Source organism: Brassica napus, chromosome C8 (genome assembly GCF_020379485.1).
Source record: "Brassica napus cultivar Da-Ae chromosome C8, Da-Ae, whole genome shotgun sequence".
NCBI lineage: Eukaryota > Viridiplantae > Streptophyta > Magnoliopsida > Brassicales > Brassicaceae > Brassica > Brassica napus.
The window spans coordinates 18,859,660-18,886,246 of NC_063451.1; the positions used below are offsets into that span (position 1 = coordinate 18,859,660).

A 26,587-nucleotide genomic window follows, 5' to 3' on the forward strand; every position below is an offset into this window, starting at 1 on the left:
TTTGAACCAAATATCCATTTAATAAAATAATAACTTTTTAATTTGTAAAATGTTTATGTTGAAAACCATCCACTAGGTGCTTATATAAGTTAGAAAAATCTTTTCAATATAATATATATATATATATATATATATTAGACTAACATTTTATATAATTTGATTTTGACTAATTAGATTGTCAATACGATATCAAAGTGCTATTATTACAAACAAAATTATATTTCTGTAATGGAAAAATCTCTCTTTATTCATAGCATAGAGGTTCCTTATATAGGAGATTACACCGTCATAGATAAATGGAAAGATTAAAAATCATAATTTATTGGTTATGAACCATCCACAATCTGGTTCATAACACTTCCTCTTGGATGTCATAACCATTTAGAACTTCTAATGTGCTTTAATGTTATCTCATTAAAATCTTACCAGGAAAACCCAATTGGGATAAAACCATGGTGAAAGAAAAAGAGTACAACACACATTACTCCCCTAATTTGGACATTACTGAAGGTCCCTTGGACCTCTCTAATTTTCTGCAATCCGTGGGTGATGAAGATTTTGGGCAGAATATGATTCGTCCTCGAACATGATAGTTGGTTCTTCTTTACCATCGGCCATGCCACAATCTGATCGAACATATTGAGTCATCGACCTCAAATACACACACACAAAATCTTGGATGATGTTGCTGTGATATGCGTGTACCACCATGTGTAAAACATAACCTGTCTGAAAACAAATCAACAAAACCAAATAACCCCTTTTTGGGCTAGTTAGTTTTTTTATAAAATAAACCAAAATCAAAGGCTTCTTCATCGTCCTTCTTATGGACCAAACAGATCAGTGTCTAAAACAAGACTTCTGCATCGTCTATCTCAGGACTAAATGGACTTCTTTATCGTCCACCTTCGAACTGAATGGATCAGTGTCCAAAACAAGTGATCTCACGTCCATGTACTAGATAATGGGTGAGACGGGTCCATATTAAATCTCTTGAGTACCTTTTTTCTGTATATACTATTTGATGCACAAGGATTTCATTGTTAATGTACTCAAGCTGTAATCCCAAACAAAACTTTGTTTTCCAAGATCTTTCATCTCAAACTCTTTCTTGAGATATTCAACTGTTTGGGAAATTGTATTTCAGAGGTTACTAGGATATTCAGATCATATACTTTGATGATTATCAATATTGTTCTCGAGAACTTGCTGTACTTTCAGCTCAATACCCTCTAGTACTTTCATTATCCAGTGGACCATATAAATATGCAGTCACTACATCAATTTGCTGCAAGTCTAATTTTCTCTTTTATATAGCCAGACTTATGAGAAATCTAAAAGTAGTTGCATCCACCACATGGGGTATGTCTCCTCATAATCTATTACTGGTCTTTGTGAGAATCCTTGTGCAACATCAGCTTTATATCTCACGATTTCTATTCTTCACAAGACCCATTTATATCCACTGGTTTTAACATCATATGGCGTCTTAATCATATGGCCAAATACGCCTTTCTTCCTTAAACTATTTAACCCCACGTTTCCATTCAATCCAATCTGTTCTACGAGTGCGCACTCTTATATTGACGTGGGTTCATGATCCTCGCTTATATTCATAAATTCAAGTGCTACCTTGTATGCAAATAAATCATCTTATGTCGACATTCCTTATTGGTTCCATTATGTTCCAGACATGATATAATCGATTGAGATTCATTATTATCAGGACCTTTAATACTTTGCAGCTTGGCGTCCCAAGCTACATTGTTTGGTACCTGTACCTTAGAGCCGACCGGCCTTATCTCTATGTCTGGGATGGTTTCCTTAGTAACCTCGGATTTGGATTTTGATTATCATTCTCTGCACCTTTCTTTTGTTTCCGAGGATTCTTATCTTTTGGAACCTATTTGGTCTACCACGTTTCATACGTTGTCTAGACTCTGTAGCAACTTGACTGTGTCTCTTCTTGGACATCAAATTCGTTGGTGTTTTACAAGCTGGTTTATATATGACTTAGTCATTCTTTTTCGGGTCAGCAAATGTGTCTGGCATTTGATTAGCTAGCTTTGTAAATGTATAATCTTTGGACGTCTATTTCACATTCTTTAGTCCGAGGATCTTGCCAAGACATTGATGGTTGATTCCATTCTATTTCTTTTACCATTCTTTTACCAGCTTTATTATTTTTTTCTCCTCCTGGTCTTAAAATAATCAGTGTACCTGACCTCAAATATAATCACCCATAGTTGGCTCAAAGTACTTTATTATTGTGGGAGAATCATATCCAACATATATCCCCATCCTCCTTTTGAAGTCCCATCTTAGTTCTCTGTGGTGGAGCAATTAGTACATAGACAACACATCCAAATGTCTTATGATGGGGTATGTCTGGCTCTTGACCCGTTAATAATTGTGATATGGAATATCTATGCTCACTAAATGGCCTGATGCGTATTAACTTAGGTGCATGTAAATTTCGTGTGGTCCAAGCTGTGAATGAGAGTTTTGACCTCATAAGTTATGGTCTATCAATCAGCTATTTGCATTTTAAAAGATTTCGGCCAAGCCGTTCTTGGTATGGACATGTATCACATAATTGTCCACACTTACCCCCGTGGACATACCATAATCATTTAAACGCTTGGGACATGTATTCACCAGTATTATCTAGACATATAGTCTTTATTTATGAAAAAGGGGCTCGTAGCCGTTTTACTGGTGATGGCCTAATGAGTTTCCCTTGTGTACATGCTACACACGTGAGATTCTTTGGGATAACTCTTCTTATCTTTTAATGTGTGCCTTTTGAATATCAATTTTTGCATCATGTTTGGACCAGGATGGCCAATCCGGTCGTGCCATAAAGTGTATATTTTCGCAGGTTTTTAGTCTCTATCATGCTGATCTATGCATAGTCTAGGTCAGTAGAGAATGCAAGTATAATCTTTAGGACTTATTATGGCCTTGGGCGATTTTATACATATATCTGAAGGAACTCTTTGTTTCCTTCGCCCTTTGTTTCAATATGGAAACCATTCATTCTTATATCTTTAAAACTCAATAGGCTGCTCTTGCTCTTAGAGCTGGGTGAATATAAGACATCACTGATTTCTAGATGCATACCCTTAGGCAATAATATATTAGCCTAGCCATAGTCTTCTTTCAGACTGGCGATACCTGATTTAGTACTTATATTGGCGTTTTTCAGTGTACTCATATAGAAAAATCATTCATTCATTCAAACTAAGCAGACAATGTAATACAAATAAATTCAAGGAGATAAAAATCAGAGAAAGCATACAAGCAAAGCAATCACACAAGTTTGATGTCGAAATCAGATTATCAACTTGATTCTTTTAGGCAATCATAAGTCTCATATTCCATAAGATCATCTTGATCATGTTCGAAATTATTTTCACCATCTTTATAGACCAAGTGGGTTTCAGGATTCTTCTCTTTCAGACTCTCTTTGATAGAGGTCACAAAAATGTTTGAGAGTCCTTCATATCTTAGCTCAATGGTTCCCCATTCCACATCTATGGCACACTGATTTGGTCGAGCTTTGTGGTTTAAAGGATATACCACGACCACTGCCTTGACCATGGCTCAAATTGGGTTGATACCCACGGCCTCTGCCATAGTGATTCCCACGGCCAAATGTGTTATAGTGGCCATGGCCACGTCCTTTCCACCCTCCACGGCCATGACCGTGTGGTCTATCATTCTGGACGTGGTTACCTTTTTTTTTTCTTCTGCGGCCTTATTTGTATCATGTAATGGGGTTAATCCAAGAGGTCTCAATTCACTGTTTCTCATCAGTAATCCATTATTTTGTCCAGCTAGATATAGACTCATCCACGGACTTATAGTCATGGATTCTGGGATTCCTCCAATCAAATAGGACAGTTGGTAATAACACCGTTCTTTAGTGATCATATCTCGATTTTTAACTATGTCCAAAGGTCTAGAGGATTCTCTATAGTAAGATACTGATCTTTGAGACTCTTAATAAGATGATGGCTAATAATTAATATTGCCCTGTATCAATCTTTCTCATTGGCATTATTGCCTTCTATGATACATTCACCAAGTCTTTTTGACTTTAGGACAATCTTTGTATCCAATGCCCACCGTAAAAAAATTATCTCCAAAGAGATTTAGGGCAGCAAAATCCAGGTTGATTTTCGACATCTCAAATCATATATCACTCAATATTTAGGTATAATTTTCATGCGGCCTTACTCTTAAAAACAATCAATTCGGATTTCAATCTTGTGAGGACAATGAGACTATCAATCTTAAATGCATTTAATCAATCAGTCAATTTCTAGCAAGTCTCAGCAATACTATTTCTATGTGCTCATAATATTATGGTTTATCAAGACTAGCAAAAACGAATTCAATTAATCATGAAATTAGGGTTTAACAATCAATGAATTTTAGCAAGACTAGTAAAAATATTTATTAATCACTCAATCAGTTTCAAAGCTGATTTTAGCAATACTAGAATATAGATTTCAAGCATGAATTTCAATGAATCAGTTTCAAGGCTGATTTTAGCAATACTAGAATATAGATTTCAAGCATGAATTTCAATGAATCAGTTTCAAGGCTGATTGGTATTTAGCATAAACCATGTGTAAATAATTTATCTAGTATCCGAATTTATCAAACCTCAAAAACATATAATCAGATCAATCAATTTAAGCGAACTTACAATACAATCTTAAACCTCAAGACATTAGATTTTATCATGAATCTATCAATCTAGCATACGGATTCTCAATTCTCATAGACATCCAAATCAGATCAATATAACCTATCATACGAATTATTTAGGGTTTCTATTTAAAACAGATCAGATTACAAAACTATCAATCCTAACAGATGATATTAAACCTCAAGAATCATGCAATCAGATCATTCAGATTTTAAACAAGTAACCTCAATAAATCTATCAACCTATCGGATTATATAAGCAAAGCAAGCTAGCAACCTATCAGATTCAATCAATGTTTTAACAGGCTGGTCGGTTTAAACAATTTTAAATCATATGAACAATTAACCAAGCAGGATGAGAAAATAAATCTATCAATTTAACGGTCAAACGATTCTAGCAACATAGCATCAGATTCAATCAGATTTAAAACCTCAATGATCAAAACCGAAAACAATTTTGATTTCAAAATATTCGATTAGGGTTTTAATATGTGATTTGATAATTATAGTATAATTAATTCTGATACTTATATTATTTAGGGTTTATAGATATAGGGTTATGGTTTATCGGATTTTAACTAGTAAAAACCGATTTGGGGTTTTAATTATGTAGGAACATGATTTAGGGTTTGGGGTATCGAACTTTTAGAGCTTCGATTTACTCAATTAGGATTTTTGATCTATTACCCTATGGTTTTGATTCATAAAGATTAGGGTGTTTTAGGGTTTCATTCTTTATCAATCAATCCATGTTCGATTATGGGTTCTTAGGTTTTGAATTACCTTTTAACCTTAGATGATTGTTGAATCGGACCACCAAAGGAATTAATCCGCGAGCTGGACACGAACGGGACGCGAGCTGGAATGGATCGAGTCGCTTCTATCGGGTCGGGGACGTCCTTTGTTGCTTGATCGGGAACGCCTTGATCGTCGGACGTGAGCTGTATGATGCTGTCGCGAACGAGGAAGAAGTCGCGTGCTGGAGCTGCTCTCGGGTCGCGAATGTCTGAGCTAGGATCAGGAACGCCTTGGGCTGAAGCTGATCGGGGACGCGAGCTGGAACAGATGCGGAAACAAGAGACGAGATCGGGGTTTAGGGTTCGTCGGATCGCCGGCGAGGGTTAGGGTTTTAGGGTTTTTCGATTTGGGTATTAGCTTAGGGATTTAGAGTTTCGTGCTGATAACATGTTATAAAAGTAATTGAAAAGTCTCTCTTTATTCATAGCATAGAAGTTCCTTATATAGGAGATTACACCGTCATAGATAAATGGAAAGATTACAAATCATAGTCTCTTGGTTATGAGCCATCCACGATCTGGTTCATAACAATTTCATAATTTCATCCACAATTTTATATTTTATATTTAGTTAAAACAGTTTTTCTACCAAAAAACAGTTTCGTTTATTTTTTCAATTTTTTTTTATATTACAAAAACTCTGTTTTTCCTTACACAATCAATTTTCCAATTGTAAAATTTTTAGAATCTATTTCCATCAAAAAACGGAAAAGAAACGTTAGGAGACAATTCCAAAACACATTCCAATATCATTGCCATTTTCTTTTGTCACGGTTTTTGATTTACTCTCCAGTCACTTTCAATACCAAAAGGCATCTTAGTTTTTTCTTTTCTTTTTTCTTGTTAATATATACAGAAGGCTCACGTTTTGCCAAGTGCGCAACAGTTTCTTCTTCCCTTCACGGATCTAAACAACGAATGCGCCGCAGTAATCTTTTATCCAATGTATTTTCATACATATTTCCTATAAACCCGGCAAGAAAAAATTCAGTTTTTTTTTTCTCCGTAAATCTCCATTGATACAACCTTCTTTTATCTTCTCCTTCTTCAGTTTATGTTGCCTTAACCGTTTTAGGCAGAAATATTACTTACAAGAACAAGAAAGCTTTGTCTTTTACCTCTTGTACAAACAAGGTAATGAAAGAGAGAATCTGTTTTGTTTCTTCACTTTACTTTTAAGCAAATCTTGTTTCTTCAGTGTTCTTAGTGACTGTGACCGACGGTTGTCGTCTTTGTTTACAACTTTTATTTTTGTCATTACATCATCAGCTCTCAAAGTCATTAACTCCCCAGTTTTGTCTGAATCTTTCCTTTCTTAGTCTTTAACTCCCTAGTTTTGTCTGAATCTGTTCTTTCTTTCTTAGTTTGTTTTTCCAGGAAGGTAAAGACAGAATAGTATCTTCACACTCCCATGGCTACCATAAACGAGATTGGAGTAGCAGCAGCAATAAATATAGTCACATCAATTGCTTTCTTGATAGCTTTTGCAATACTCAGGATTCAACCAGTAAACGACAGAGTCTACTTCCCTAAGTGGTACCTCAAGGGCCTAAGAACTAGCTCTATACAAACCGGTGGCTTTGGAAGCAAGTTCATCAACTTGGACTTCAGGTCCTATGTTCGATTCCTCAACTGGATGCCTGAAGCACTTAAAATGCCTGAACCAGAGCTCGTTGATCACGCAGGACTTGATTCTGTTGTCTACTTGAGGATCTACTTACTCGGGTATATATTTATATGTAACCTCACATCGCTCTTTTCTTTTCTCCAAAGCTCTTTTTACTTAGGGACGAAGCTAAATGGAGTAAGGATGGGCCAGTTGCCCACCATAACATTTTTTTAATTTAGTGTAATTCTTATAAAATTTTAGTGATGCCTCTGTTCCAATTTTATGCTTATGCTAATAGTTTTCATTTCTACCCCGGATTAAAAAAACAATTTCTAGATCCGCCACTGATGCCAATGGTTTTAACCTGTAGGCTCAAGATCTTTTTCCCCATAGCTTGCGTTGCTTTTACCACAATGGTGCCTGTTAATTGGACAAACAAGGGATTGGATGGGTTGAAGCACTCTAATATAAGTTATAGTGATATTATAAGTTATAGTGATATTGATAAGCTCTCTTTGTCAAATATACCAAATGGATCAGACAGGTGAGATATACTTTTCCAACTTTGGTGCTTTTGTTCTTTATTCCATTAGTGTGAATGGTGATTCATTGGTCTTTCATGTTCCTATAGATTTTGGGTGCATTTGTGTATGGCTTATGCAATCACCTTCTGGACGTGCTTTATGCTGAAAAGAGAGTATCAGAATATAGCTTTGATGAGGCTACAGTTTCTTGCAAATGACGAAAGGAGACCCAACCAGTTCACTGTAATGAAACTTTGAATCTTTTTTTTTTTATCACTCTTTGAGTTTAGCTTTCTGATAGAATCACTATGAAAACTTTTTCATTAATGGTAGGTGCTGGTGAGAAACATTCCTGTAGATCCTCATGAATCAATATGTGAACTTGTTGAGCATTTCTTTAAGGTCAACCATCCAGATCATTACCTCACTTTCCAGGTAAAATCATCTCTGGATGTTTTGAAATATATCCATCTCCTGGCTTAGTTTCCAGGTTGACGGTTCTTGATCTTCTTTAACTCAGGCAGTCCATGACGCAACCAAACTCTCTGAATTGGTTCAGACAAGGAAACAAATGCAGAATCTGCTTGATTACAATATTAACAAACACATGAGAACTCTAACTAAAAGACCAGTAATAAAGGTGAGTAAAGTCACATTTGCAAAAAGCTTAAGTGATGTTTTTATTCAAGACTCATTTTTATTGTCTGCAAAGCAGATGGGTTTTCTTGGCTGTTGCGGTGAAGAAGTTGATGGAATCAAGTACTACACGTCAATGGTCGAGAGTCTAACAAGAGAAGTAAAGCGTTCAGCTCAGCTACTATTCTATATATGCTATTTGCTTTTATTCTCCAGTCAATGCTAACTTCCAAATGTTTCAGATAACTGAGGAGAAACATAGGTTAAGGACCGGGACAAAGTCGATAGTCCCTGCAGCTTTTGTCTCTTTCAAGAGTCGTTGGGGAGCAGCGGTTTGTGCTCAAACTCAACAGTCAAGAGATCCAACAGAGTGGCTAACCGAGTGGGCTGCAGAGCCATGTGACATCTACTATGATAATCTGGCATTGCCATATGTCGACCTTAAGATAAGGAGGATAATAGTCGCCGTGGCATACTTCTTCCTCACCTTCTTCTTCATGATCCCAATAGCATTTGTACAGTCACTCGCCAACATTGAAGGGATAGAGAAGAATTTTCCATTCTTGAAGCCCCTTATAGAAGTGTATGTCTCTGTGACTGTCTTATTTCCCATAAATTACAAAAATCTTTGCTCTGTCTTGTTGATAGAATCTCTTATGTGGACAGGAAGTTTTTCAAGTCTATCATTCAAGGCTTCCTTCCAGGGATTGCCTTGAAGATCTTTCTCATGTTGCTCCCAAGAATATTGATGCAAATGTCGAAATTTGAAGGTTTTATCAGCACATCCTCATTAGAAAGAAGAGCCGCAAGTAGATTCTATATGTTCCAATTCATCAATGTTTTCCTTGGAAGCATTGTCACCGGGACTGCGTTTCAGCAGCTCAACAGCTTCCTTAACCAGTCTGCAAACGAGTATGTATAATGTATCTAGTTTTATCGATTTTAAGTTGGAAGCTAGTGATAATTTCAAATTTAACATGTTTCGTTTGGACATGTTTTTTAATGCAGTATTGCAAAGACAATTGGCGTCTCGATTCCAATAAAAGCGACCTTCTTTGTAACATACATAATGGTGGATGGATGGGCAGGTGTTGCTGGGGAGATACTGAGGTTGAAGCCGCTCATAATCTATCATCTAAAGAACTCTTTCCTGGTTAGAACAGAGAAAGATAGGGAAGAAGCAACTGATCCTGGAACCATAGGATTCAACACTGGTGAGCCTCAAATACAACTCTACTTCCTTCTTGGTCTTGTTTATGCAGCAGTTAGCCCTATCCTTCTTCCCTTTATCATCCTCTTCTTTGCCCTGGCTTACGTCGTGTACCGTCATCAGGTGAGAATAATTGAGTCCTTTTCCTCCAGAGCTCGAGCATAGTTAGGTAATAATGAAGAATTCATTTGCATGCAGGTTATAAACGTGTACAACCAAAAGTATGAGAGCGCAGGGAAGTTCTGGCCTGACGTTCACAGGCGTGTGGTGACCGCACTGATAGTTTCGCAGCTGCTCTTGATGGGTCTACTAAGCACGAAAGGAGCTCATAAGTCTACTCCTTTGCTTCTTGTGCTTCCAGTTCTAACCATCGGTTTCCACATTCACTGCAAATGCCGTTACCAATCTGCCTTTGTCACATACTCTTTAAAGGTTAGTCACAAATTAACTAATGATCTCTAGTAGCTTTGAGTAAAATGTGTAAGATTACATCTTAGCGATCTGTCTTTTTACCCTTGTTTTTATCAGGAAGCCACGATCAAAGATACACTGGAGCGCACGCGTGAGCCAAACCTAAACCTCAAGGCTTTCTTTAGAAATGCGTACGCCCATCCAGAGTTCAGAGTTGGAGAAAATCTGGATCTAGAGATGGCCATGGAGAAGCCTGATAAGCTGCCAGAGCTAGTGGCCACTAAGCGTGGCTCATGGAGGAACACTTCTTTGCCTAGCAAACATATCTGACCTTATTCACCCTGCTGCTGGCTTTTCAACCTTTAACTGTGATTCTTTTATGTTCTTGTACATATGAACAATTGTATTAAATGCAAGGAGAAAATACTATTGAAGAACCACACGAGACGTTACAGTTAGAATTGTAGCATATGATTAGACAAAGCAACCCAAAAAGAAAAATTCAGAATCTTTACATATATACTTGGAGATAGGCATGATTGCTATTATATATCCTCAGCTTTAACCTTGCCTGAACTTGCATTAGAAACACCAGTCAGAGTTGAAGCGAGCTTGAAGTAGGTAGCTCCAAACGTTTTGTGCACATTTTTTAAACATCGCTTTTGAGTTATGGACATTAACTCTCATATTGATTCTTATCATCGACCCAATAAAAATATTGACCTTATGGATCACCAAAATTTTCTTCTACATTCATAGTTTGCCTCAATTCCTTGGTAACAACAAACCCTATGGTTTGCCTCTTGCTTCCAAGGCTTCTCATCAACATAGTCCTCACATGACTTATCTTCTACATTCATAGTTTGCGTCAATCGACTAATCTCTTTAATCTACATTATCTTCCTAAATATAGATTAACACATAAACGTGTCCTCATGGGATTTGGTTGAACTGTAGAAATTGAGCCACTAAGTGAGTGTTGTGATCCAAATGTTCGCATGTGAAGGCAGGTGCAACTGTTTTAGGTGCATGCAATAAGAAAGACATACAATGAAGCAACGGCATGCATAATTAATTATTGCATCATATGATTGATTGCCTTCATGAAGAATGATATCACACAGTTGGTCTCTAATACATGTAGCCTTAGTGACTGTGTTATACAGAATGTGATGTTTTTTCTCCCCCTTGATTCTGAACTTTTAAGAGCGGATGCTCTCCCTTGTGTGGAGCGAACTGGAACAATGAACCATTCTATCTTATCGAATTTTAATAAGAGCATGTTCAATGGGAAAGATCCTATTAGGTCTCTTAAGTATATTTAATTACTAAATTTTTGTTAAGAGATCTTGTTAAAGTATTTTTGTTTTCTTTGCTCCAATGGTAAAACCATAGAGGTTCTTAAAAAAACACTTATGCATGTCTGTGTGTATCTGTGAATGTTTCCTTTGAATGAAACAAAAGCACCAAAGTGATGTTAGACTGCACACCCTGCTCAACAAATGAGTTCTCCAAAGAATCAAGATACAAGTTGTGTTTCTCATTTGTCCAGCCACCACATTCATCCTGCTGAAACAATTTTACAAAACAAAAACAATATTGATGAGTATTAATCATCCTGCCGGTGAAACTCAAGATGAAAACTTGTCAATAAAACTAAACCATTACGACTCAACGATCAGGTGTCCTCATACAGATTGATAAGCCTGAGCCAAAGCATTGCAACCACTGAACACAAACTCCAATTGCTCAAAACAGTTTAAAAGATATGACTTTTCGATTTGGTAAATGCTTATAAATAATTAGTTAAAGATCTCAACATCAGCATCATTGCATCAAAACAAAAATCGAAAATATATACACACAAACAATAGCCTCAATATAAAACTGAAATACATTGACAACTAATCCAAACACTCTTCAAATTGAGATTGTTATCACACAACAAACAATTAGCCTCTAGTTTCAAGATAATCCAATTCCAAAGCATCACCAACAGATAAAGCATCACCACCCCCACCAAGAACCCAACCAAAACCTCCACCAATCTTCTTCCTTTCCCTCCACCACCACCATCTTCGTCCCACCACCGCTCCTCAAATGCGCCAACAAACCTTTCAAGAACATCTCGCTATACAGCAACGTCTCGTCGACTTCGCCAGAATCAATCCCGGAGCTAGGCCACCCGGTCTCCGCCACAATTACGGAAAGATTCTCGTGTCCCGTCACAGCCATGGACGTCCCGCATCGTCACGGAGGGGAGACGTCAAGCACCAGCGCATCGCGGAACCACCGAGAGAGATTGAGATAAACGAATCTCGACTAGTGACACGTCGCACCTAAGAACCGTGCCTTAGAGCACTTAATTAGGAGACGTGCCTTCACTTTAATTCATTTTTTCTTTTTCTTTTTTTTGATAATTACCCTAAGAGACGGGTTCAAGAGCTCGCGGTAAACCTGCTCTAAGGTTCCAAGTGAACAATAACATGAACGAGTTTATGTGTTAATAAGGTTACAATCTTATCGAATTTTAATAAGGTTACAATCTTTACGGATTTTTATTATATTTTTAAATTAGTTATGTTTATTGTTAAATAATTTTTTTTGGGGTCAAATTTGTTAAAAAAAAATTATTATATCGAGGAAAAAATCAGAAGTTTCGGGGAAAATACCGAATTTATTATGTTTGGTCTTCCATTTAAAAGGCTAAACAGCGACGTTGATATACGACGCGTTATCGTAACGAATCCTGACCGCTCATCTCGCCAAATGACTCACCTCCTTGGAGAATATATATAAACCTCAAAAGCTGTATTCCCAACTTTTTCCAAAAAAATCCATTCTCTTCCTCCTCCAGATCTGTGACGAAGACCATTTACCAGATCCGCCTGAGCCATGGAGAAACCGTACGGATACGCGAGCGTGAGCATGAGCATGAGCGGCGTAGATCGCTCCGCCGGGAAGGATATCGATCTTGAGATGGGAGAGGCGACGCTCTACCCAGGGCTAAGCTACGGCGAGAATCAACTCCGGTGGGGATTCATCCGCAAGGTCTACGGGATCCTCTCCGCCCAGCTCCTCCTAACCACGCTTATCTCCGCCGTCGTCGTCCTTAATCCTCCGGTCAACGAACTCCTAACCGGATCTCCCGGCCTTCTCCTCTTCCTCTGCATCATCCCTTTCGTCTGTACGTAACCTAGATCTCATTCTTCGCATCAGATTTACATTTAATCTCCATCGTTAGGTATCAGATTTGATGTGGTGATTATGATTCTTAAGGTTTGATCTTCATGTGTTGAGAATATGCTATTCATTGTTGATGTCATTGATTACTGCAGTGATCTGGCCTCTGCACGTTTACCACCAGAAGCATCCTGTTAACCTCATCCTCCTTGCCCTCTTCACTATCTCTTTGAGCTTCACCGTTGGTGTCAGTTGTGCCATGACAGAAGGTTCAATTCTCGTTTCCTCTACTGTCATTAGAACTTAGAAGTCTTATTCTTATAACAATATCTTTTCTGTTTTCATCAGGAAGAATCGTCCTTGAAGCCTTGATATTGACACTGTCCGTGGTCGGGTCTCTAACCGCATACACTTTCTGGGCTGCAAAGAAGGGCAAAGACTTCAGCTTCCTTGGACCCATTCTCTTCACCAGCCTCATCATTCTTGTAGTGACCAGCTTCATGCAGGTCTCTCTCTCTCTCTCTCTTACGAATTAAGCAAAAACATCTCCACATATACATAAAGGAAATGCTTACATTTTGTTTTGTTTATCATAATATTGCAGATGTTCTTCCCGCTTGGCCCGACCTCTGTTGCCATATATGGAGGAGTCAGCGCGCTGGTGTTCTGCGGATACATAGTCTATGATACCGACAATCTCATCAAGCGTTTCACATATGACGAATACATCCTCGCATCGGTGGCTCTCTACTTGGACATCCTCAATCTCTTCTTGACCATATTGCGTATTCTGAGGCAAGGTGACAACTGAAGGAAGCCATACAAGCATGAGGCTTCTGTGATGGGATTTCAGGGCTTTTATGTGATTTACATTTTGTGTATACCTGACTTATGTTTCGAGTTTTTTTTTATTTTACTATATGCTGCTATGTGGTTAAACTGTTTGGTAAAACAAAATCAATTGAAGTCCAATTTTCAATGTTAAATAAATTTGGTAGATTTTAATAGCCGACTTGCTTGCTTGTCCTTGTTTCTCCGTGTTTGATTGGCATCTTTCAAAGATACATCTCCGTTACAATTGAGGTTGTGTTACGATGTTGAAGGATGGTCATGCTCGAGTCTGATCCTCTGTTTTTACTGGAGTAGTGATGTTGCTCGATTTGATTTACGACTTATAATATCTATCCAAAACTTGGATTTCTTGGTTGACGTGGCCCAACCAAATCTTCTGAACAAAAGAAGCGTGTCATCTCTAAAAAGAATCACTCATTCTTTCTCCTCTGCTCCTAACATGGAGACCCTTCTCTCTCCTCGTGCTCTCTCCCCTCCTCTCACCATACCCACTCCGAGTCCCTTGTCTTTATTCAGACCGATCTCTTCCCAATCCGCCAAGCTCACTAAACCAGAATCTCCGTTTCTTAAGGCTTCTGCAGTTGGGAGGAGGAGATTGATGATGGGTGGCTTGCTCATGTCTGGTTTAATAGTTTCAGAGGCCAATCTTCCAACATCAGCATTTGCTTTGACTCCAGTGTTCAGAGAGTACATAGATACATTTGATGGATACTCTTTCAAGTACCCTCAAAACTGGATTCAAGTTAGAGGAGCAGGCGCTGACATATTCTTTAGAGACCCTATTGTCCTTGACGAGAACCTCTCGGTGGAGTTTTCTTCACCTTCTTCCTCGAAATACAAGTCTCTTGACGACTTGGGTTCACCTGAAGAAGTAGGAAAGAAAGTACTTAGACAGTACTTGACTGAGTTTATGTCCACTAGACTCGGTGTCAAGCGTGAGTCTAACATTCTTACAACTTCCTCCAGAGTTGCAGATGATGGTAAACTCTACTATCAAGTCGAGGTAAACAACATGTCTTATTTTTGGTGTAGAACATGTCATGATCAACACATGTTCCCATTGTTTCAGAGTTGCATTGTATTTATTTATTAATCATAGCTTCACTATGCTACGTTGGTGTTTTAAATATTTTGATGGATTGACACAGGTGAACATAAAGTCATACGCAAACAATAACGAGCTAGCTGTGATGCCGCAAGATAGAGTGGCTCGTTTGGAATGGGACAGGCGTTACCTCGCGGTTCTAGGAGTTGAGAACAATAGACTCTACTCACTGAGACTCCAAACACCTGAGAAAGTTTTCCAGGAAGAGGAAAAAGACCTAAGAAGAGTTATGGATTCGTTCAGAGTCGAGAAGATTTAGAGAGAGATGTAGCCATTGGTTTACAAAAAATCTTGTTGATGGTTATGTTCCCTTTCACTTTCTATTTTTGTAATATTAAAGCATAAGCCAAGCTAAGGTAAACGCTTTTTTTGACTGAACTTTTCAGATTCGTTTCTTGATCGGAGGAGTTTATAATTTCAAACCTATCCCTACAAAACCGGTTGAGTTGGATTAATTATTGAATAGGGTGGCAAACTAAGTTACAAAACGATCAGATATCAACTGTTAAACAGGCTATTAAACTTTAAGACAATCTGATTGTTCATCATCGATTTTTTTATGAAATGGTTAGTCAATTGATCAAGAAATTAACTAATCACCATGGAACCGGTTAACTTATAACCAAGTTGACAATAAAATATTTCTGGTTATGTGTGAGGGTTTTATTATTGGTTTAGGCCTTTCAAAAAACACCCTCCTTAGGAAAAAAAAGAAGAGAATTATTGAGAGTAAGAGGTAAAGAAGCTTTTTCCGTAGTACAACATGTAAACATCTTTGTATCATGTGTTCTCCATGAATCCCTTGGTATATATGAGTCTCATACTGAAATTAAATATAGCTAGGACATACACTGTTGATTCTGCTTTTTTTCCTTTGAATGGTTCAACATTCCCCGGCATATGAGCCCATCCAGAGCACCTATACAATCCTTAAAAAAAGGCCATATTGTGGATCATCTACTAGAACATGACAAGCATTTGCAAACGCATTCCTGAGAAGTAGCACAATGTCTGTTGTGAGTTTCAACAAAAAAAAACATGAAAACTTCATCTAACATCTTCTTCATAATAAGAGAATACTAGTATCTCTAAGATAGAACATGTATGGTTAGATCTTTGCCCAACCATCTCAAAGAACATTACAACACTAAATTCTACATAAATATGACAAGTTTTTTTAGATTATACTTTTCTGATAGTCTTACATACACTTCTAAACTTAGCATGGTTCATGCGAATAGTATCATAGTTTTGTACCCCAAATTCGTTGATAAAATGTTGCACATCACACCAGCCTCCACCTCGATTTTTTTCATCACTTGTTGTTTGTCAATATTTCATCCATCACTCCAGAGGTTTCATCTATAAGTGGTTACATGTGTTTCTTTTTTTTGAAAGAATGTTAAATTTATTCATCCCAAAAAGACTTTTTTACATACAAAGTGTGGCTGTTTTCCATGACTTAGTAATGATATCTTAGAGTTGAGTTTTTACTCTTTTTTTCTTAAGAAAACAGAACACATAAACTTCCATAGCTTAAGCATCCCGAGATCCAAACCAAGCGACCATTGCGTCGTCAAATCGTCTGGTTTTTCTTCTTAAAGAGGAGATCCGATTGCGCACTGTTTTGTCAATGAACCTGATGAGCATGTCTGATGTTTTGTGCCCTTCTCCATGCCTTCTCCCATTTCTCTCTCTCCATATCGTGTGTATTGAGACTTGAAATACATATTTCACCAGAAAATTATATATTCCGTGTCTTCCCCGAGCTTCTAATATTTGCATAAGGCTGCTCCTGTCTGCAGTGTAGCTTGTGCCAAGGATATTCTTAGAAAGATTGGCCCAAATCCGAGTGGAGTAAGGACAAATGAAGAAGAGATTATCTCTTGTTTCTGTTGGCACCAAACATAGCACACATTTGACATCTACCTGAGGGCACCATTGGGCAATGCGATCAGTAGTAGCGAGACGGTTGTGGATGGCCAACCAGGTGATAAATGAATATTTGGGCGTGGCCCCTGTAAACCAGATAGTGTCAGACCAAGGAACTTTAGGTTTCTGCACTCTCGTCACCTGCCACGTTTGGTAAGAACTGAAAAACGGCTTGAAAACATCTCCCTCCCCTTTCCAAAGCCGAACGTCCTCCCCACATACCAGACCCTGCGCTTTCAACTTCAGTATCTCTGTTTCTATAGCTTTCAGATGCTCACCTCGACGCCGTCTAGGGGAATAAGAGTGGACAGCATACCCAACATCGCATTAATATTGATCCCCATATCAATACAACCGCAAGGGCCAGTGAGGTCAATTAGCCTTCCTAGAGATGACCTGTTATCGAACCAAAATGAGCTATTGTTACCACTCTGAATCTCCACTCGAGTGAGATTACTAGCCATCTCTCTATATTTCAGGATCTTCTTCCATATCTAGCTTCCTAGTGTACTCTTCTCATCCACTTGCCAAAATGAGCTCTTTCGAATCAGATACAGATCCACCCATCTGACCCATAATGATTTCGAAGAAAGGATTCTCCATACAAGCTTCAGACAGCACACATTATTTGCTTCTTCTAGAGACCTGATGCCCAGTCCCCCTTCCTCTTTTGGAGTAAAAACATCATGCCAAGCAATTTTTGCTTTCTTTGAATTCAGCGATGGACCAGACCATAGAAAGGAGGCACAAATCTGATCAATCTCCTTGATACACCGTTTTGGAAGCTTATAAACAGACATCCAAAAGTTAGTGAGATTATGAATAACAGTGTTTATAAGTTGTACTCTTCCTGCAAAGGATAGCTGCCGAGCCGTCCAAGGCGTAACCCGCTTGCGTATGCGTTCAACTAAAGGAGCATAGTCATTGGATGTCATCCTTTTGGTCATGAGAAGGAGACCTAAGTAGCGCACTGGTAGGGATCCTGATTCAAACGGGCATTGACTCAGCATTGTTTCCCTATCATTCTCATATACTCCTGCTAGATATACTGTCGATTTTTCCAAACTGATAGTCAGCCCGAACATTACTGCAAACTATTTAAAAACTTGAAGTATTCCATCTATAGACGTCTGTTTGCTATCCGCAAATATCAGTAGGTCATCCGCAAAACAGAGATGTGTCAGCTGCATATCTTGACAGTACAGTTGGTAGCCGATGAGTTTTTCAGAAGCTGCCTTGTCAAGCAATTTAGAGAGAACTTGCATACAGATGACGAAGAGATAGGGTGATAGAGAGCATCCTTGTCTAAGTCCCCGGGTGCTGTTGAAATACCCTGCGAGTTCCCCATTAACCTGAACTGAGAACGAAGCCAACTCTGCACACTTCATAATCCAATTTATAAACTTTTCAGGGAGCTTTATTGCAGTAAGCGTCATTCTCAAAAAAGACCATTGAACTGAGTCAAAAGCTTTGGAGATATCAATCTTCACGGCACACCTAGAGGAAATTGAATCCTTGTGGTAGCTTTTAACAGTTCTGAAGCCAGTAACACATTTTCCATCAAGAGTCGATCTTCCACAAAGGCCGACTGATTTGGTGATATAAACTTTGGCATAATGGACTTTAATCTCCTTGCCAAAATCTTAGAAATCACTTTGTAAAGCACATTGCAACATGAAATGGGTCTGTAGTCTCACATTCTTGTTGCCTCCTCCTTTTTTGGAATAAGAGCGGGAATGGTTGAGTTGATTCCTTTCGGTAGAAAAACCGTATCAAAGAAGGACTGAATAGCCACGACGAAATCTTTTCCAATAAGAGACCACACAGATTTATAGAACTCACAGCCCATCCGGACCTGGTGATTTATTCTTTTCCATCCCAAACAACACCCTTCTGATTTCTTCCTCCGTGACATTGTGAGTAAGCACAATCGTATCCATCTCCTCACATTCAAACCCCAGCAAAGATTGAATTTCCTCTACTGTACTCCCCACAAAATCTGCAGGTGTGTGGCCTAGAAACTTACTGAAGTGATCAACCGCCTCACATTTGATCTCCTCCTGTGTGGCTACTCTCGATCCATCTGCTCTTTTAATCTCCCGAATTGAGTTTCTTACTTCTCGCCCTTTTGCAGCTTGATAGAATTGCTTATTATTCCCATCTCCAACGTCTAACCAATGAACCTTAGCCTTCTGGCTTAAAACTTTTTCTTCAATCCGAGACAGAGAGCACCATCTCTCATACGCTCGTGATTCCTCCTCCATTAACTCACGAGATGGGTTTGTTAGCGTGTCCGTTTGACAAACACATAGCTTCGCCCAAGTCTCTCTGGTTTTTCTCGTCACGTCTCCCATAAGTTCCTTTCTCATATTTCTCAGTATTGGTTTCAGCTCCTTTAGCTTCTTCGCTAGTCTAAATAACGCAGAAGTAGAGTTGAAAAGTGGCTCAGTAGTTGTCCAGTAATTTTTCACTAGAGGTAAGAAACTCGGCAAGTCCCCTAAAGCACTCGTATACTTAAAGGGTTTTCGAGGCTTTAAAAGGTCAGGCTTTGTCATAATCCTACATCGTAAGTGGTCCGAGCATCCACCTGCCTCGAACACACTATATGATTGCGGATAAGATTGCATCCATCTATCATTCATAAGAACTCGGTCCAACTTCTTACATATCAGACCATTATCTCTCTTATTGCACTAGGTGAGTCTTGGTCCTTGATAACTGATATCCAATAATGAGAAATGATTAATTACCTCCTGGAAATCCCGCATACCACCCATCTGAAAATTCATATCTTGATGACCAGAATGCTCATCCAGATCGGTTATTTCATTAAAATATCCGAAGATAATCCAAGGTTTATTCCTGATAATTGGTGAATATTGATGGCTCATAAGATCCGACCATAGCTCCATTCTCCTCTCCATAGAGTTAGAAGCATAAACAAAAGAACAAAATATCTCCTCCTCTGTACCTTCCATCAGAATAGAACAGGTTATCACTTGACTACTCTTGAAAAAAGGCGTTACTCTAGCTTTCGGGCTCCATACTACCCAAATCCTTCCAAGTCTATTGTATTCATAGTTTGAAATAGTAGACCAATCAGGACAAACTTCCGAAACAATATGCATTGCTTTAGTTTCTTTGACTCTCGTCTCCAGCACACAGCCAAACTGAAACTTTTCTTGCCGAATCCAATCTCGAACAACAGAGTGTTTAATATATTTGTTGAATCCTCTGATGTTCCAGAAGAATCCTGACATTAATGATTATTTCAGAGTGTCTGTTTGTGCAAAGAAAGATTAGCATCTTCCTTTGCTCTTTTTTTGTCGTAGATTCCGACATAAATTTGTGCTTCTCCTTTGATTCCCTTGGCAAGGATTGTCTTGGAATTATGACATCTTTTTCCTTCTGCTTCTTAGAGACGGCTACTGTTCCATTAATGGAGGTACCAGCAGGAGTCGCACTCTCCTGACTCTCCATCACCATATCAACCTCATCCTCCTTCTCGTCTCTCTGTTCTTGTACCTCTCTTCGTCCTCTTCAGAACCAAGTACTGTGAACCTTGAGTTTGTGAGTATGGTGTGTCCCAACTCTAGGTTGACTTTCCTACTTGGTGAGACACGATTTCCCCGGAGAAACCTATAACCAGGCACCATCTATTCCTTCCAGAACCTCCTCTTCCCTTATCTCTGTAGAACTAGAATGTTCTCCCTCTTCTTTCTTATTCTCCTCTGTTCCTTTTACTAAAACCAGCACTTCCTCTGTTTGATTTTCTGAAATCTGAAAATCTCCATTTAATTGTTCCTTTGCAACTTGTTCTTGTTCATTCTCTTTGAGTGAACTTCACGTAATCTCCCCTTCTTCCACATCCACATTATTTGGTGTTATCGAGCATGAATCCTTCTTGGGCGCTAGACAAGCTTTTTCCAAATGTCCCCACTTCAGATAATTTGAGCACCTAGATGGGAGCCAAGGATAGATGTACTCCACCAAAGTATCTTTTCCATTGATGTTGAAATTCATCGACTGAGGTAACTCTTTAGTCAGGTCTGCGTTCACAAAAACTTTCGGTACTTTTAGATTAAGACACTGAGCCGTTTCCGGATGTAGTCGGACTGGAACCCCTGCTGGACTCGTTATTAGGATTAAATCCTTCCAAGACACCATCTTCATTGGGACGTGTTTGAGATGAACCCAAAGAGAGATAGATTTCTCTTCAGGCTGATCATTTCTATGAATGGAGTCCATTTGGACATAACAACCGGGATGCCTGCTAAATTCCACATACCCCGACGAAGTAACCGGCCTCTAGCTGTTGAGTTTGGAATACGAAACTTCATTGTGTTCGAGTTAATGACGAACACATCTACCATCTGAGACTTATCTCCCATGGTCCAGATCTTGTTTACAATTGCATGGACTTTGGCAACATGTGGTGCCTTTTCCAAAAATTTCCCCATAACAAATTCATCCCATAGGGGAGAAGCGTTTTTTACCTCATCTGGCACATTAATTAACCCAACACCATCCTTCATCACCACATTAACCTCATATTTTTTCAACCCTTTCTGATCTCCCTCCACTGCACGAACCCAATCTCCTTTAGTAACCAGTGTCGTTGTAGGTTGAGATCCTACCTCCGACGAAGCAGATGTAGCCGGAACCACCATCGGAAACCCTTGGCGGCGCCCGGCGAGCTGCCTTGTGATATCTTCATGATTTGCATTGTTTTAACCATTCATTCTTGCATATGTTGATCATTTAGGATAACATTTAGACATCTTTAGGTTGCATTGCACTACATATGTCCTTATCAGGTGATGGAGATTTCAAATGGTGACTTTGGAGCATCTAGAGATGGTTTGGAGGCAAGATTGGTGATTTTCGAGCATGAGACGAGATGATCAAGTGTCCCAGCGGCTTTGTGACGTCCCAGCGGCCTTATGACCCCATCAAGAAGCCGCTGCAAGTGCTTGAGGAACGGAGACTAAGTGTGGGATCGGCCTTGCACAGCGGGGTGCTGAAGCCGCTGGGAAAACACCCCACTCCCTGCCGCATATGTACTTGTTGCAGCGTCCTGATACGAAGACTGCAAGAAGCCGCTGTGAGGGCCTCAGCGGCCTGGTGGAGCGGTCTGCCTTAGCCGCTGCGAGTCCAGAAAGTCAACATTTCCGAGTTTGACCAGATATTTACCCATTTGTATTTGGGTTAATCCAAGTTTGTTGGGTTAACCTTGTTCGATTTTAAGCTACTATAAATGTTTCTCAGACCTAATTTTTGGATCTCATCTTATTTTCTATCTAATCAAAAAGAACCTTTCGGTAAAAGATCTAATCTTGATCATTATCTTGTGTGATTGCTTAGTTATATTGATCACCAATCATGATTAACACTAAATCATCATTGATTCTTGGGTTTATCATGAAGATTAGTGAGTAGTCATCTTTGGATTCATGGGTTAGGGAGACTAATGGTGATTAAGCTAGATCTAAGGTGTTTTAGTATAGATCGATCTTGTTCCTTGCTAGTCGAGTGCTTTATTGCAATTTTAGAGTTGGCCTCTCTAAAGTTGAGCTCTAGGCATTTCATACCCGAAAGGTTTTGATGAAATTCCTGAACCAACTCTCCTAAGCTTTTAACATTCTTTACCAAAGAGATTTGATGTTAAAGGTGTTAAGATGGCTAATGGACTTGAAATTAATGATTGCTTAGATAATATTCAACCAAAGAAATTTGATGCTTGAGTTATCTTAGTGAATGAGCATTCATCTAGAGATAGAGTTTGTTTAGGATTGTGTCTAGGTCTAAGGTTGATAGATTGATTGAAAAGTACCACCTTTAGATTGAAACTTGATCACCCAAGGTCAATTCCCTTAGCCCATGAGTTCTTCCATTTCATAAGAAAAGAAAGCTTTGTTCTTTATTGCATTTTAGTAGTATTCTATTTCAAAATCATCTCACCAATTGATAGCATTTAGATTAAGCATGGTCTTGCATTCCCTTTGCTTTAGAATCACTTAGAACTGGTTTGACATCCTTTATACTATAACATTTGATTAAGAGCCTTGAAAACTCTTAACATCAAATTGGCGCCGTTGCCGGGGATTGAACCCGGGTCACCCGCGTGACAGGCGAGAATACTTACCACTATACTACATTTGATTACTCACACTTTTTACTCACGGAGAGAACCGGGCGGAGCAAATGATGACGAGCTCAAACTTCTAGCTCTTGGACTTCTCCCGATTCTTGAGGAAGGAATGCTACTCCACACCGATCCGGAAGAATTTGAGGATATGGGACTTGTGGGATTGTTGATGAAGAGGTTTGAGTACTATCAGGATTGGGCTTGGACCACTCCGAATGAAAAACCAACGCTGTTTATTGGGAGCCTTATTACCCCGATCTTGGAAGCATTGGGGATTGATTTGGGGCCTCGGGATCATGCTCTGGCCTCCATTGATCTTGCTTACTTGAAGAAAACTCATTTCCTTACCGGCCAATCAGGAGATCGGTATGGTTACTGTTAGAGGATTTTTGTTTAGGCTCTTTGTGAGTACTACAGAACGATAGATAGGCTGGTAAACTGGGTGAGTTTGTATATATTTCGTAGGGGTTTTAGAGAATAATGAAAAGATAGGCTTGAAGAGACTTTTATTAGATAGAACAAGCAAGATTACAATGTATTGAGTAAGAACCCTAATTCTAGCAGTCTAGTCTTAGTCTCTAAGCCTTGGAGAGGCCGATCCCTTGCTTTAGGGTTTTAGTAGCTCTTATATAGTCGTCTGGGAGTCGGTTCCATTAGGTTAAACTCTTCCATATTCGGAAATATGAGAGGTTCTCCTTATCGAAAGTTTAACATTTTTTGGAAGGGAGCTCGGTTTCAGGGACCGAACTCGGGGTTCCTTTTAGCGGGGACCTGGAGCGTTCCCTTATCGGGGGCCTGAGGGTCTGGGTCCTGCCTGGAGGCTGGAGGAAATGATACCGGGATATTTTTCCCCAACAGTTTGCCCCTTATTTCTCGATTTCGTCATCGAAGTCGGGGAATAACCTGTGCACTCAAGTCAACCGGGGTTACTTATTCTCAGCAGGCTCCCCTTAGACAGGACCCCGTTCCATTGGTCTTGCTAGCCTGGGTTCCACTCAAGCCGGAACTCATTCTGAACCCAGGTGAGGATCGGTTCCTTCGTGTTTGACCGGAGTCTAGTAGTAGTTTCTCTTATCTTCTGGAGATGATGAGGCTGGAGCTCTGAAATTTGAACCACGCGCGGGCTGGAGAGACGGAGAGATCAAGGAACCTTTCCTGCTTTTGGAAGATTCCTTCCTTTAATATCAGATATTGGACTGATATTTTCTTCCATTTGCGTAAAGAAAATAATTTTGAATTTTGAATTTCGCGGTCCGAGATCTGCTGAGATGTACGACTTCCTCGGGAATACTTCCAACGGCTTCCCTTCTTCCCGTATATATTCCTCCGCCTTCTCTTCCCTATTTCTGCGCTCCTTGCTTTCCCATATCTTCTATTCAGGTACTTTTTCTCTTCCTTCTTTTCTTACGCCTTTCTAGCTTAGCCATCATGATTCCCTAGGCCCATAGTTGTTCATTTTACTGTGTTCGCCAGTTATCGATTAGGAACCGATTGACTATGTCCAAACGATCTGCCTCTTCGACACCTTCGATGACCAATAGGGCTGGTTCGAGGAGAAGAGTAGATTCTCCAGTTTCTCGATCCGACAGCTCTCCTGATCCAGGCACGGGATCAGAGTATGACCTAGCAGCCCCCCTTCCATATGCGTATGCATCTCCTCCGTCGATAGGTCCTGCGTCTTCTGTGAGTGAAGATGACCTGGTAGAATGGCGGCAGAAATATTCTCTTTCCTCCTCCGCTATTCTTCGGATACCAGCACCAGAGGAACGGGCTTCTAGCTTAATCCCAGGGCAGATCGCCATTTACGAGGCTTTCTTCGATATTAGCTTTAGAGGAGTGATCCCCGCGCTTGTAGCGAGTTTATGCGATTTTTTCGAGATCTCTCCTTCCCAGCTGAATCCTCCGTCCTGGAGGTTACTCGTGGCCATTCAGAACCTGGGTGACCTAGAGAACTTATCCTTCGGGATCAATGAGGTTTTATTCTCTTATCACTTGGCCCCTCTGAACGGAAAAGAAGGTCGGCTTCATCTTCGTCCTCGTAGCGGATTGACTATTGTGGAGGAGCTTCAAAAGGGTGATCGTAAAGGGTCTTCTTTTAGTAAAAAGTGGCAACGATATATTTTGGTGATGCTTCCTGGACACTCCTATCACTGGAACTTCATAGGTAGGTCTAGGGGATACGCGTGGTTATACTGTTTTTCTTTTCTTTTGATCTTCTAACCCTCTTATTGTGTTTGCAGCTGGAACGCACCCCGTTCTTCCAGAGGGAGAAAACACCGTTGTTCGAGCACGCCAGCTTCCCCTTGATTGTCGTCAAGTACCTTTCTTACTTAGTGACAGCGTGTTACACCGTAGCAGCCTCTGGGGTAGGCGTCTTTCAATTGGTGAACTTTGAATGTTCCTTTGTTTGGATTCCTGATGATTCTTTATGCATGGAACATGTCGGGGAATACTAGCAACGATCCTTTCGCTGCCTATCAAGAAGCGGCCAAGGTGATGTCTGCAAAGAAGGGCTCCGCGAGCAGGACAGTATCTGGAGGCGACTTGGTGATTACTGGCAGTCATCGAGTGGCGACAGTGAAGATTGAACCTTCCGCCCTGGTTCAGACCAAAAAATCTAGGGGTGGAGGCATGGCGACCCGATCTTCGCAGCAATCAGCCAAGGCTGCGCATTCCGTGGGAAGTCTTGCTATGGCTTTGTCTAACTTGAACCTCCAGGTGTTTCCTCAAGATGGCACCATTCTTCCTTTGGGAGAGCCATCAGAGGTTGTTCAGGTCCTCCAAGGGGGACTTCTTCGGGTACGTTGTAGTGCTTTTGATCTCTTTTTATTCCGGTTTCTGATGGGAGACTGTGGTTTCCGTGCACACCATCTCCCAGCTGTTTCATTTTGGAGAGCGGCTGTCCATTGAGAGCTCATTGGTTAGCCAAGAAGAGCTAGATGATTTGTAGCGTTAAGTTTCGGAGGAGAAGGCTCAGCGTGTAGCCCGTGAGATGGAGATCCGTGATCTCAAAGACAAGCTAAAGGATATGGAGAGGACAGCCGAAATATCTTCGGCGGATACGTTGAGTATTGGCAAGAAGAACCTGGAGCTGGAAGAGGCCATAGAAACTCTGAGGCTCGAGATGGTGATGGCCGTAAATGGGGCGAGAATCACCGCTCGGTGGGAATTGATGAGAGAGTGGCTACAGAAGAAGAGTAACCAATGGGACCTGGCCAAGGCTCTGGAACAATATAAAACAGTAGCCCTGGAGGAAGCCCAGAACAAAGGTGCTCCAGTTCCTACGTTTGAGGATGAGCCTGCCGTTCCCCATGTTTCCGGGATGGACATAGATTTGAGACCTGGGGGGTCTTCCTCTTGAACTCATGTTCTTCCTTTTTTGTTGTAATAACGGCTTTTCTTGGCCTGCTCTACTTTTGTTTTGTTGAACTGAACCATGGCCATGTTGTGGCATTATTTTA

General features: G+C 39.9%; 3 protein-coding genes across 3 annotated transcripts; all 3 read left to right on the forward strand.

Moving 5' to 3' along the window:
* The first annotated feature begins 6,354 nt into the window (after positions 1 to 6,354).
* Positions 6,355 to 10,346, forward strand: LOC106407202 (CSC1-like protein At4g15430). The gene is made up of 12 exons (XM_013848025.3): positions 6,355 to 6,650; positions 6,881 to 7,241; positions 7,496 to 7,669; positions 7,757 to 7,892; positions 7,983 to 8,084; positions 8,170 to 8,289; positions 8,365 to 8,445; positions 8,528 to 8,868; positions 8,952 to 9,197; positions 9,294 to 9,618; positions 9,694 to 9,927; positions 10,024 to 10,346. Exons 2-12 carry the CDS (start codon positions 6,928 to 6,930, stop codon positions 10,234 to 10,236), a joined length of 2,286 nt encoding a protein of 761 aa, XP_013703479.2. The 5' UTR covers positions 6,355 to 6,650; positions 6,881 to 6,927; the 3' UTR covers positions 10,237 to 10,346.
* Positions 10,347 to 12,644: 2,298 nt separating this feature from the next.
* LOC106411024 (BI1-like protein) lies at positions 12,645 to 14,096 on the forward strand. The gene is made up of 4 exons (XM_013851698.3): positions 12,645 to 13,093; positions 13,245 to 13,358; positions 13,438 to 13,595; positions 13,694 to 14,096. Exons 1-4 carry the CDS (start codon positions 12,802 to 12,804, stop codon positions 13,898 to 13,900), a joined length of 771 nt encoding a protein of 256 aa, XP_013707152.1. The 5' UTR covers positions 12,645 to 12,801; the 3' UTR covers positions 13,901 to 14,096.
* Positions 14,097 to 14,301: 205 nt separating this feature from the next.
* On the forward strand, positions 14,302 to 15,426 carry LOC106372494 (psbP domain-containing protein 1, chloroplastic-like). The gene is made up of 2 exons (XM_013812715.3): positions 14,302 to 14,944; positions 15,090 to 15,426. Exons 1-2 carry the CDS (start codon positions 14,381 to 14,383, stop codon positions 15,303 to 15,305), a joined length of 780 nt encoding a protein of 259 aa, XP_013668169.1. The 5' UTR covers positions 14,302 to 14,380; the 3' UTR covers positions 15,306 to 15,426.
* The last annotated feature ends 11,161 nt before the right edge of the window (positions 15,427 to 26,587 follow it).

Bases quoted from the DNA above. Each gene is read 5' to 3' on its own strand.
- LOC106411024 (XM_013851698.3), top strand. From the start codon at position 12,802: ATGGAGAAACCGTACGGATACGCGAGCGTGAGCATGAGCATGAGCGGC. The intron at 13,094-13,244 runs GTACGTAACCTA...TGATTACTGCAG, and splicing joins CTGCATCATCCCTTTCGTCT to TGATCTGGCCTCTGCACGTT. The intron at 13,596-13,693 runs GTCTCTCTCTCT...ATAATATTGCAG, and splicing joins TAGTGACCAGCTTCATGCAG to ATGTTCTTCCCGCTTGGCCC.
- LOC106407202 (XM_013848025.3), top strand. From the start codon at position 6,928: ATGGCTACCATAAACGAGATTGGAGTAGCAGCAGCAATAAATATAGTC. The intron at 7,670-7,756 runs GTGAGATATACT...ATGTTCCTATAG, and splicing joins ATACCAAATGGATCAGACAG to ATTTTGGGTGCATTTGTGTA. The intron at 8,290-8,364 runs GTGAGTAAAGTC...TCTGCAAAGCAG, and splicing joins CTAAAAGACCAGTAATAAAG to ATGGGTTTTCTTGGCTGTTG.
- LOC106372494 (XM_013812715.3), top strand. From the start codon at position 14,381: ATGGAGACCCTTCTCTCTCCTCGTGCTCTCTCCCCTCCTCTCACCATA. The intron at 14,945-15,089 runs GTAAACAACATG...GGATTGACACAG, and splicing joins AACTCTACTATCAAGTCGAG to GTGAACATAAAGTCATACGC.